Genomic DNA, 12,306 nt, shown 5'->3' with positions numbered 1-12,306 from the left:
ACAGACGCCGCAACTGTGGTATTCGACACAATGCAAGAGGAGACAGTAACAGACGCTGCAACTGTGGTATTCGACGACACAGGGACCAGTACTGGTCCAAGCGCTCGTGCCGTAGCTCACAAACTTGATATGGCTTATGGTACAGTCTGGAAAATCTTATGGAAAATGCTTCACTTCTATCTGTATAAGTTCAGTCGTGTGCAAGCACAGGAAGTATGGTCCTATTATTTCATAATAGGACCATACTTTTTTTGAGTGTATTATCCCTACAGGTCCTGTAACCTGTTCCATTACTGGAGAGATTTATCGACAAATGCTGGAAAATTTTGTCATTCCTGCGTTGCAGCAAAGACAATGTTTGGACTTCCTAATTTTTATGGAGGATGGAGCAAGGCCACACACTGAATGTTCGGTACAGCGCCTTTTACACCAGCATTTCAGTAATGAGAGGGTTTCCAGTGAGTTCTTTCTGATGGCATGGCTGCCTCGATCCCTAGAGATCACTCCATGTGACTTTTGGCTGTGGGGTATTTGAAATCTGTTGTGTACGTTGGTGATGTTTCCAACTTGCATGTCTCGAAAGAGAACATAAAACAGGCTGTTATGAACATCCAACCCGACTCCTTACGCTCAGCTGCTGTACACAAGAAAGGTCAGCACATTGAAAATCGTGTATGTGGTCCAGGGGATCCTGATTCTAATGAATAAAACATTATTTCCTGTGAGTTCAATCACTACATTAATTTCTGTGTCTCTCGCAAGTTGTTGTTTTAGTTTAATTATTATTATTCTTATTATTATCATAATGCACCACATATCCAGCTGCAATGAGTGACGTGGCTGTTGTTTATACTGTTGAAATGTTATTATTCCATTTTATCTGCCTTTAATGTAATTATCCACTTGTTTTTGGCTCGGCCAGCACCAAAATTTCCAATATCGGCGACTTTCGAAACTAAATCTTTTTTTTTTGCGGAAATCATCTCCCCATGCCTTCAAAAGTCTCAATATAAAATTTGATCTCATTCTGTTTATTGGTTTTAGCTACAGATGCCTCCAAAGAGGGAAAGTTATTTTATGGCCACCCTGTAGATCTGAAAAAGGCATACAACAAGGCGCCCAGAGACAATCTTTCAAAACACTATAATTATATAAAGCAATACACATTCTATATTCAATTCTGACTCCAGCAGTCAGAATTGAAGGAAATACAGAAAGATGGTTTGATGTAAAATCAAGGGTAAGACAAAGATGAACATTATCTCCACTCTTAGTCATCATCTACATAGGTTGTATTATGAAGGAAAGTGGTTTTATACCAGATATTAGAATCTGAGATATCAAACTTAGCTCTTTGCTTTATGTAGATGATGAGTACTCCTAAATACATCCAGTCAAGTCATCAGGGTTCTCTAACTAAATTGCATACCATAAGTATCAAATTTGGCATGAAAATCAGCAATAAAAAGTCCAAAACTATGAAAACAGAGAGAAAATAGAAAACTTCAGCTGCATTTTCAATGAAGAACCTATTGTATAAAATATTTCATCTATTTAGGCATAGTGTTTAGTGAAGATGGCAAATTAAATTTGGGAATAGACAACAACGACTACAGAATAAGTAAAGCTGGTATGGTGGGGAGCCAGTTGAATAAATTTATATGGAATAAGAGAGAAATTAGCAAACATCAAACTAGCAGTATAATGCCAGTGAAGTAATAGGCTTCACTTCAATAGAATTTGGAAGAAAATTGTTGATAGGAGATTAATAATAATGTAAACTTAACCATGTAGTGCTATCATTTTAGCCTGAACATCTCTTGGTGTTCATATCAGAAAATTAATGATGATAATTAAATGACTGAGTTAAAGAATTAAAATCATATATCTTTCCTAGTTGGAGGAAATGCCAAATAGACCTGTAAGTGATAGATAACTTACACTGTATGGTGGAACACTACTGCTTCACTTTTTAGAGGCGTGAAGTAGCCTTTTCCATGAGTGTGGTTGTCTTGCATTTGTAACAAACTTTGTGTTGTGTGCTCTGAAGATGCTGGATATAATACCAGCGAAATATTAGCTTTTAAGTTAATAAATAGTTATTTTCTTATCCATCTGTGTTCATATCAATACCGTTAAATCTATTACAACTTTTCCACGTTTTGTTTCTACAGTAGGGTTTCTGTGTCGACACTCCTTTTTTTTTTTTTTTTTTACTCCATGCAGAGAGGGTGAAGGCTCTCCACTATTCATGCTCTCCACGTTCAAATCTTTTTTAAAGAGTCACTATTGCCTTTGAGAGCAGAGCTGTAAAGCAGTTTTACAGGTGACCTCCAGGTAGCACACAGGAGGCAAACTCTTCAGGATGCTTCCCGATCAACTGGTGAATAATCCTACTATTGCTTACTTTGCCAGGTTGTGCCTGGAGAAAGTCCAGATACAGATGCTTGCAGGGGGGAGAGGGAATACTATCTGAGGTCATCAGCCTGGGTACTCTCTGTGAGTGTACCCTTATGACCATGATTAATAGTGCAAAAAGTTCCAGTGTCATTGTTATTAAAAAATATCTAAAAATATCAAAAAGACTAACAAAAATTGCAAAAAATAACAAGATCTCAGAATTTCTCATAAAAAACCTTCCATGTTGACTTCAATGACATCAGAGGTCTTAATTCCAATATCAATGATGTGCATAACTACCTACAGACATCAAAACCTGATATACTATTTATTACCAAACCACAAACTGACGCTCTATGCAACATCTCACCTCAACTTTCCTCATTACACCTTCCATGATGTCTCTTGCAAAACCCATGCTGAAGGTTCCTGGACCAGGAAATCCCCCTTTATTCAATTTGCTTTGGCTCAATATTTCAACATCTCACTTTACCGACTTCATTTTCTTCTCTACCATTCTCCAAACTCTAATGACTTCGCTGATCTTTTTTTGACTATCTATCTCTGAAAGTTGATCACATACAATCTAACTACCCCAACAGTGAGATAATTTTCAATGTTCACAATTCAGAATGGTTTCCTTTCTCCAACTTCACAGCTCAAGGTGGTAAAGAAGCTATCAATAATGATTTAAAAAAAGTGTCCGCCAACCCACCAGAATTCCAGATAATCCTTCATTCTCTCAATACCTTGGTCTTTTTCTTAACCGAATACACTGCTGTTATTCTTGCCTATTGGCAATGGGCATAATCTAGTATATGTGTCTTTTGTTACAGATCATCTGTTGCCCAGTCAACACTGGCAAATAGGATGACTTTGGGAATTCTCTGCCTCGCTTCCATTTCTGATTACTGTTTCCATTCTTCTGAATCAAGTATATGCTCTGATCTAATAACAAATTATTTTCACTGGGATGAGTGCTTTTATTTCCATTTCCACTCAAAATCTCTGACCTTTATCCAAACTCTGTTCTCAAACAGCTGTGCCAAAGCAATCCAAGCCAAAAATTCAACATGTACCAACAGCTCTTCAATCAAAAACTTAAACTTCTCACTCAGCTATACCCAGCTCATAAAAACTGCAAAAAATCATCAACGAATCCAAAGAAGAATTTGTAAGGAGCAAATGCAGTAAGCTCTCTGCTGTACTAATGGTAGCTGAGCCTTCTCATTGCTTGCTATGGCTGTCAGATGCAGCTTCTGTACTTCCATGTTTCCTCCTCTCTAATATCCGATAGGACTACATTTCTCCTCCAGATGTACTAAAAGCTTGTACTTCAGAATTCACACCCAGCATGCATCATCTCTTCAAGATGTCATACTCACCTGGCCAGTGGCAGATTAAGGATAGTTGGGACCCCTAGGCAAATTATATTTGCCCCCCACCAAAAAAAAAAAATAAAAAAAATAAATAAGTTAGGTGGCAAATAAATGAAATTTTGTACTTTTGAATTTTTTGAACTTCTGGATTTTTCTGCCTGTCAAAAGGTTAAAGGATGATAAATAATAAAACTTTTTATTTTTTTAATATTAAAAAAAAAATTTTTTTTATCAGTTTTTTTTTTTTTTTTACAATTTTACAAAGTTTTTTTTTTTTTACTTGTACTGCACTCAAATAATGAAAACATGAAAAGTCACAGTAAAAAGTTATTTTGAAACAAACACCTCACTCTTACATGATTCAATAACAAATGAAGTTAAGGAGCAACCAGGCGAAACTTCATATCTCGGCAATGCAATCAGTTTTCGTGACCTGGAAGCTGCCAAACTGGTAATGTGATTTAAAGCTTAGATAGCGCACGCTGTTCAAAATACAAAATACGAAGCAATTAATTAATTCAAGGAATTAATTACTTTTTCTTCAAAATCCTTAAGAAATATGTCAGCAAGAATCGGAGAGAGCGGACTGCCCATAGCTAAACCTGAGTTTTGTTTATAAATCGTATTTGAAGTATCCTGAGTTCACACAGTTCAGGATACTTCAAATACGATTTATAAACAAAACTCAGGTTTAGCTATGGGCAGTCCGCTCTCTCCAATTCTTGCTGACATATTTCTTAAGGATTTTGAAGAAAAAGTAATTAATTCCTTCACTCTTAAACCTAAAGCATGGTATTGCTATACTGACGATGTATTTCTCATCTGGGAACATGGTGTCAACAACCTCAACAAGTTTCATCAGAATATCAATTTCACCTGTGAACTGGAATCCGACAACTGTCTTCCCTTTCTGGACTTATAACTTATGAGATGCGCTGAAAATATCAAAATCTCCATTTTTAGAAAACCCACTCACACAGACAGATACCTTCATGCTTTTTCCCATCACTACCCTCCACAAAAGTTTGGTAATATTTCAACCCTGGCACATCGAGCCAGATATTTATTAACAGATGAAACAGAAATTGAATATGAACTCAATTTTCTTAAAAGATCTTTTGTTAACAATGGATTCTCTCTTAAAAAGATTAATAAATTTCTCTCTGTCCACCGCTCAACTGTTTTTGAAGATTCTTCTCCACCAAGAGCTTTTATTTCGTTACCATACATCAGCTCTCTCTTCCCAAAACTAGCCAAAATGCTTCAGAAATTCAACATTAGAACTTGCTTCACTACGTTTCCTAAACTTCGCTCCATACTAAGTAGACCTAAAATGAAACATCTTCCTACTCAGTATCCAGGAGTCTACAAGATTTTGTGTGATTGTGGCAAACCATACTACGGCCAGACAGCTAAATCCATCCTTTTATGCATGGAAGAACACCAAAGAAACATTTCCTACAACAGAACCAGGGCTCTCTCTAGCCATGTTCTCTTCTCTATCAACTTGGATGAAGGCCGCCAACACCTCATAGACTGGCCACAAACTTCTAATATCCATGTGTGCTATGATGAACTTGAAAGAAGAATAATTGAATCTAGAGAAATATCACTTGATTCATCTCATATTAATAACAGCCTTAGCTACAATATTTCTGATGCATATATTGCCACTGTCCAATACTGGCGCACTCGTGTCAACTCACACACGTAGTCAACTTCAGTTGGAACTCGCACGCATTCCTGTTTTTAAACGTACTACTTCTGTGTTTTATACTAGATCTGTTAATGTATTTTATCATGTCTCTGTTATTTTTTATTTAATTCTTTGCCTGTGATACCTGAAGAAGTTGAATTTCAACGAAACTAGATGTATCTTAACATTAAACTTTTCTTTTTCGGTATAGAGTCATTTAAATTCATTTTTATATACATTATCTACTGAGTAAATTATGATCAATAATATATATGTATTTATGATGATCTCTAGAGGAGATCATCAATGATTTCCTCTAGAGATCATTGAAGTATATAAAGAGGATTATGACATTACCCTATTCATAGCATTGCTAAAGACAGTATTCTCCACTCTTTCTCATTTTCAAAACCTTGTAGTGCTCAGGTAACTCATGTTTAAAGATCTTCTTTGACCAACACCTTAAAAACTAATGTCCTTGTCATTCTTAAGTGGGGTGAGGATAACCTGGTGAATTTTAATGCCAATTCTTGACTAAAATGAAATCCTTTTCATTTCTAAGAAAAAAAACCATGTCACTCTCTTTTTCACTTTGACAATATTCTTATTGCCAACCAGAACTAGTTTTCTCTCTTTGGGTTAATTCACATCTAATCTATTGTTGACTAAACATATTAGGCCTATAGCTTTTTCAGCCTCAAAAAACCTGGCATTATTTTCTGTTCCAAATAGTACTTCTTTCTTGCTCAACTCCTGACACTTTATAAAGCTCATATCAACTCAACCTTGAAATACTGTTCCCAAACTGGGAATGAAACAGCTAAAACTTTCCTTAGAATGCTTGACTGTATAAGCAAGTAATTCATTTAACTGATGATTCCCATCCCTTCCCTCACGTACTCCCTCCAGTTGTTTTTCCACAGACGTATGGTTGACACATTATGCCTCTTCTATAGGTATTGCTATGGGCACTGCTCCACTGAAATGGCTGCTATAGTTCGCCCACCGATTTGAGGTCCCTCGAAACTACTGCGCATGTCAGAAAAAGGAGAATCCATTCCGATAATAGGGTAATCAGTCTGTCTTCTGGGATGTAATAATAAATAAATAATAAAAAAGAAAATAATAATAAAAATAAGATTTTTTTTTTTTAATCAATATTTTTTTTTTGCAATTCCATAAATGAAGTTGAAAAGAGAGATAATGGTAAGCAAAGGAAAGTGACTTAACATACATTCTCTTATTTTGGTTGTTTCTTCTTCTGGCTTTTGAAAGAAACATTTTGCTCTGCATGCGATTCCTTCTTCTTCTTCTTCTTCTTCTGAGCTTTTAAGAGCTGCAAGAAAATAAGTTATTCCAATCTGTAACTCCTTCCTGTTTAAATGAGATGTTATTCTATAGTCGAATTTCTCTTCAGTTGGCAAAAGTTACTGTGAAATAATCACTGGATATATGTAGAACTATGAGATAGGAAACATTATGCAAAGCTCACAAGACATTCTGAAGCACTAAATTATTTGTTTGAAATTATGACCAAAGAGATTAAGGCTGTTAACTGTGTGTGTTCTCCAATTAGTTTTTCTGTCTTGCAGGATGAAAAAAACCCAAGTTTCAAGGAGGAAGAATCCTACCTTCCATCTGAAACTGGCTATCTCGCCTTCAGTTGAACATATGGAAACAGTAGCACAGATGCAAACTGCTGAAGACTGGGTGGAAAGATGTTAATGTTGTTTGGGCACTATCAAAATATGGATCTAGAAAAAAAACATTATGGAGGTTATAAGATAGGAAGTAGCAAACCAGTAACAAGAAGAGATGAAGAGTAGTAGGAAAGTGAGTCGACAAGGAAAGCAAAAGTGCAGTATGATTGGCTAATAATTAAGCAGAAGAAAAAAAAACCCAGAAAATTCTTTCAATATGTGACCAGTAGAAGCAAGAGTAATCAAGTAAGGATGGTGGAAGGATTCAACAACATCCTCCACAATATGGTGAACAACAATGCTGTGAAGGGTGAAGTATGTAATGAGAAATTTATCAAGATGTTTTGTACAAGTATGGCATCATGCAAAACTTAAGTGAAAAGGAAATGGTTAGAGTGGGGGACTAGTGTTAAGTGAGCATAGGACGAATTAAGTAAAACTTGATGATAATAAGGCAATTCAGTATTGCCTTATTGTTTTAAGGAGGAGCTTGGTATGCTTTTCAATGAGCCTTGCAAAAGAAAGGGTGAAATTAGGTAAAACTATCAAATTTCATGAACAGTTTTTCATCAGTGTTGAAGAAGGGAGGAACTAGGACCCAGAATTAGGTTGATATAACAGAAGGATATTCTCTGCAAAGTTGTTAAAGAGATGTCATTTTAGTAATTTTCTTAAGTATTACAAAAGGTTGATAGATATATTAGTAAAAATAAAAATGTAATCAGACTTTGCAAAAGGCCTTTTATAGATTACTCATGACATGATGGCATTTTAACTGGGATGGACAGAGATAATATGTTAGTGACTTGAATAGGAGAATGGATGTCTGGTAGGCATTAGCTGGTTATGTATATCATATAAGATTATTTTAGGCCCACTATTTAACATATTAATGAGAGAGTAAGAACTTGAAATGGAAATATGTAGTTTTGGAAATGTTGCAGGTTGTGTGTGTGTGTGTGTGTGTGTGTGTGTGTATGTGGGAGAGGGGAGGCTATGAGGGATGAAACAGACAATGTAGGGTTTTTTTTTTTTTTTTATGTTGGGTCCATATACGAGAGGTTGGCTGGTCAACCTATAGTACTATAGTACCGTATATGGGTAGTGGGATGGGAAAGGAGAAACTTGTTGATATTCGATTTAAAAGCCTGTATATTGTATTCCTTGGGAAATACATCAGGGGAGGACTGTTCCATAGTACAGCAGTAGCAGGGATGAAGGAGGAGGAAAAGAAACTTGTTCTGTGGGTTTAAAGGTGTACTGTGAAAGGATGTTGGGCAGCAGCTGTATGTGTTTCAATGGGCTTAGTACAGAGTGGGGGAATTATTGATTATGTTTCCGATTAACTTTCCCATGGAAATATTTATAGAATATACAAGTCACAGAGACCAAATGTCTATGTGAAAGTGAGGGGAGTGAGATGGATCATTTATCAGCATAATTGCTCTGTCAAGCTTTTAGGAGCCCCACTTCAAATGTGAGTGCAGTATTCGATAGCTGGGAGGATTTGTGATTTGTATAATGTTAACTGCTGTTTAGAGGTAAAGTAGCATCCTCAGCAAAAGAGAAAGCCTAGTTTTTTGGAACTGAGGATGTAATGGTTGTGATGTGTTTATGCCAGGAGAGTCTTGATGTCAGGGTAATTCCAAGAAGAGAAATTTCATCTTGTCTGGGAATTTGAGTGTTATCAAAAACAATGTTAGGGGGAAAATGGTTCTTTTTGTGAGAAATAGGACAGAACTGGGTTTTACTAGCATTAAAGTTGATGAGGTTATCTGAGCCCTATCGGAGGGTCTTGGAGGTCCGAATTAAGGGAAGTTGTGGTTGATGATCTGTGGGCTGAAGTGAGTTGTGTAGGGTAAGGTTTATCAAATGAAAGGGAGCAGTGCAATGTGCTGTCATCTGCAAAACTGTATATTGGGTTGGAGGTCAATTGAAGTAGGTCATTGATGTACAGAAGGAAGACGGTCGGTGAGAGAACTGAACCTTGTGGGACCCAGCATTAGTTGAATGGTGGGAGGATAGGGAGCCATCTACCATTACACATAGTGTGCATCCAGACAGGAAGCTGGCAATCCATCTGCAGAAGTCCTGAGACAGTCCAAATAATGGGAGTTTCCTTAGTAAGCCTTTGTGCCAGATGCGGTCAAAGGCTTTAGAGATATCAAGTGCAACTACTTGTGATTCACCAAATTTTTCCATGGCATATGTCCAGAGATGGGTGATATATGAGAGAAGGTCACCTGTTGATCGGCATCGACGGAATCCATCTGGTGGTCGCTTAATAGCTGGGTACCTTCAAGGTAGGGTAAGAGGTGGGAATTGATGGTTTTCTCCATCACTTTAGACAGGATTGAGGTGAGTGAGATAGGCTGGTAGTTAGATGGCAGCGATTTGTTACTCTTTTTGGGAATGGGTTGAATATAGACCAGTGGAGTAGGAGAGTGTGTACAGATGGCATAGGATAGGAGTCAGTTCTGGTGCACAGACCTTCAAGACAATTAGGGGAATGCCATCAGGGCCAGGAGCTTTTTTTTTGTGCCTAATTTTGACAACAGGATGTAGTGTATTGCAGAAAACCAGCTACACTGGTGGCCCCTCAGAAAGAAATGAAAAAGCATGCACAGGAATCCCACTGGACACTTTGGCCAACATTGCCCAAGCAGTAGTTTGCCATAATAATAAGTGTCTGGACGCTAATGGTAACCACTTTAAGCACCTCATATAATTGTAGAAGTCAAAGGTAACTTGTATTCATCCCTTGATGGCTGTATAAATTTGGTATTACAATTTTTTACAGGTTTTTCTTTTGCTGAAGTATGTATACATTTTTTAGCGGACTCTGTATATATTTAATTTGTTGTCCTACTTATTAATGCTAAATGATTAGCACCTACATATCGAAACATTGATTCCATCTCACAATTGAGTACAAATATTTTGGAGTACTTGCTGTACTTAGCTTCATGAATTCATACTCCACTTCATGGGACTTCAAAAAAAGGTCGAAACTGGTCTGGGTAGTGTCCCGTCCCATAATGCATAGCATTATACACACCCAAAAGGATGTGTGCTTTGCATTATAGGAATACTAAAGCAATTTATGTGAAGTCACTAGCCTCTATATAAAAGTAGCCTAGTCGTGAAATTATTCACAGACAAACTTACAGTAAGCTTATACTTGGATAAAGGATTAAACAAGAATATAATTTCTTGGTATGTTTAATTTAATTTATAACTAAGCAAAAAAACATGAAGATTACTGAATGAGTGAAATGGATTGTCACAGGGAATTGTAATATATATTTTTTTCAATCAAACTTTATTATTTATATATAATATTTATAAAATATTACATGAACACAATTGTGTTCATGTAACTGTGTGTTAGTAGAATGTATGAACAGAATATTATTATTCTGTGTAGGCATACGAATGGACACAAGGTGATATCGCTGCTCCCATTTTTATAGCTTTCAAGTGGTTCTGACTCCTGTTTTTAATTTGAAAGTGTTGCAAAGTAATTCTACTTGTAACAGTGATATGTAATTCATTGAAATCTGCTAAGTAGAATCCAAATTTTGAGTGCTAAAAATCTTTGCTCGTTGGTCAACCGTGGTCACCAATGAGCGAAGAACAAATTATGGCGCCATCTTTACAGTCAGGCTACTGTTGTTCAAGGGAAGAAAGTTGAGTTATGAAATGCAAAAAATGCATGAAGAATCCACTGTTCGACAGAAATCATATAACCTGCAGGAAATGTCTTGGGAATCTTCACTTTATATGTTTGGCCTTTCAGAAACAACCTGACAATGTAAATCCAGTTCAAAACGTGAGGAATGCAAGTGCCTATACTGCAAGGAGAACAAAGAAACGCTACCACCCCAACAGCATAGATGATTATACCGGAGGCTGAATCAGACAATGAACTGAACACAGACAAAACAATACAGATGAGTCCTATAATTTGAAATCATTAAATTTACTACTAGAAAATGGTTTAGAGACTATAAAAGCCAGCTTAATAGATCTTGTCCAAGAACTCTTTAATAAGCAGAATGAACAAGCAACAAAAAAATAGCGAATATGAGGATTTTGTTAAATATAATAACTTAGCAATGGAAGAAGTCTTGCAAATGGTAAAAGATATCAAAAACAGTGTTAACCACGCTACTGGACAAGATGCCAATAGACGTCAAGGTTATCATGGATGCGAAGTGCATGTTAAAATTTTAATACCATTGATATTACATTGAAATATATGATGGATACAAAGTGTATGAGGATGCATATTTGATCCATAATGGCTGGTAAGGTGGTTAATGTACTGACAGACAACATAATTTGATGAAAGAGACATTCTGAACTCTGTCAAAAACTTAATTCACTAAAACTACAATACGAACGCTTCAATCAGCAACAGTATAAAGAAGATCTTGTCATAAATGGTCTTCCTGAAAATGCATTCACAGAATATCTCAGAGACGAAATTCTAAATTAGGCCATGAAATTGACATCCCCTTACAGCTTAAGGCCATTCGGACCGTAAATAGGATTCCCAGGAAGAACAAAAAACAAGGCTTTCCATGACTTGCACCAGTCATAGTTCGACTTACAAGTAAGTCCACAAGAGACAATCTCATAAAAGCCAGCAGACTGAAAAAAAAAAACACTTGCTAAGGACTTGAATGCATTGCATGACAATACACCAATCTTTCTATCTGAGTCTTTAACACCATTCAACCAGAATTTGTTGTACCAAGCAAGAAAAGCAAAAACAGAAAAAAATTATCAATTTTTGTGGATCAGAGATGCTAAGATGTTCTTGAGGAGGTCACAAACCTCAAAGTTGATACAAATCAGAAGCTTGGAATACATAGATAGGCTGCCACGGTGAAACAAAAGACTCCTAATTAGATCAAAAAGAAGACCTCAAAACAACAAAAATGAATGTGAACTATCAGACAGATGTAATAATACCAGAATACATCAGCAATTGTACTTTTGACTCTCACTCAATGCATGGAAACAACACACACACAGACACAGTACAAAAGAGGAATCTCTATCCTGCATATAAATATCAGAAGCACTAGAAAACATTGGGGCTTATCTTATTCAGGCTTATCTG

General features: G+C 36.4%; 1 protein-coding gene across 7 annotated transcripts in view; it reads right to left on the bottom strand.

Annotated features, from left to right (window-relative positions):
- LOC150094297 (protein mono-ADP-ribosyltransferase PARP4-like) overlaps positions 1 to 12,306 on the bottom strand; it is an 879,331-nt gene that overhangs the window by 199,665 nt on the left and 667,360 nt on the right. For all 7 annotated transcript variants that reach the window (XM_090411811.1, XM_090411815.1, XM_090411816.1 and 4 more), the window contains exon 28: positions 6,710 to 6,811. In XM_090411811.1, the coding sequence (XP_090267937.1) occupies positions 6,710 to 6,811 (102 nt within the window). The remainder of the gene's footprint in view (positions 1 to 6,709; positions 6,812 to 12,306) is intronic.

The sequence above is a fragment of the Typopeltis vanoorti genome, chromosome 22 (genome assembly GCF_054136105.1).
Source record: "Typopeltis vanoorti isolate ZY-2024b chromosome 22, IOZ_Tvanoo_1.0, whole genome shotgun sequence".
In the NCBI taxonomy this organism is placed as follows: domain Eukaryota; kingdom Metazoa; phylum Arthropoda; class Arachnida; order Uropygi; family Thelyphonidae; genus Typopeltis; species Typopeltis vanoorti.
Note: the sequence above shows the minus strand (reverse complement) of the source record. Positions and strands in the feature narration are given on the sequence as shown.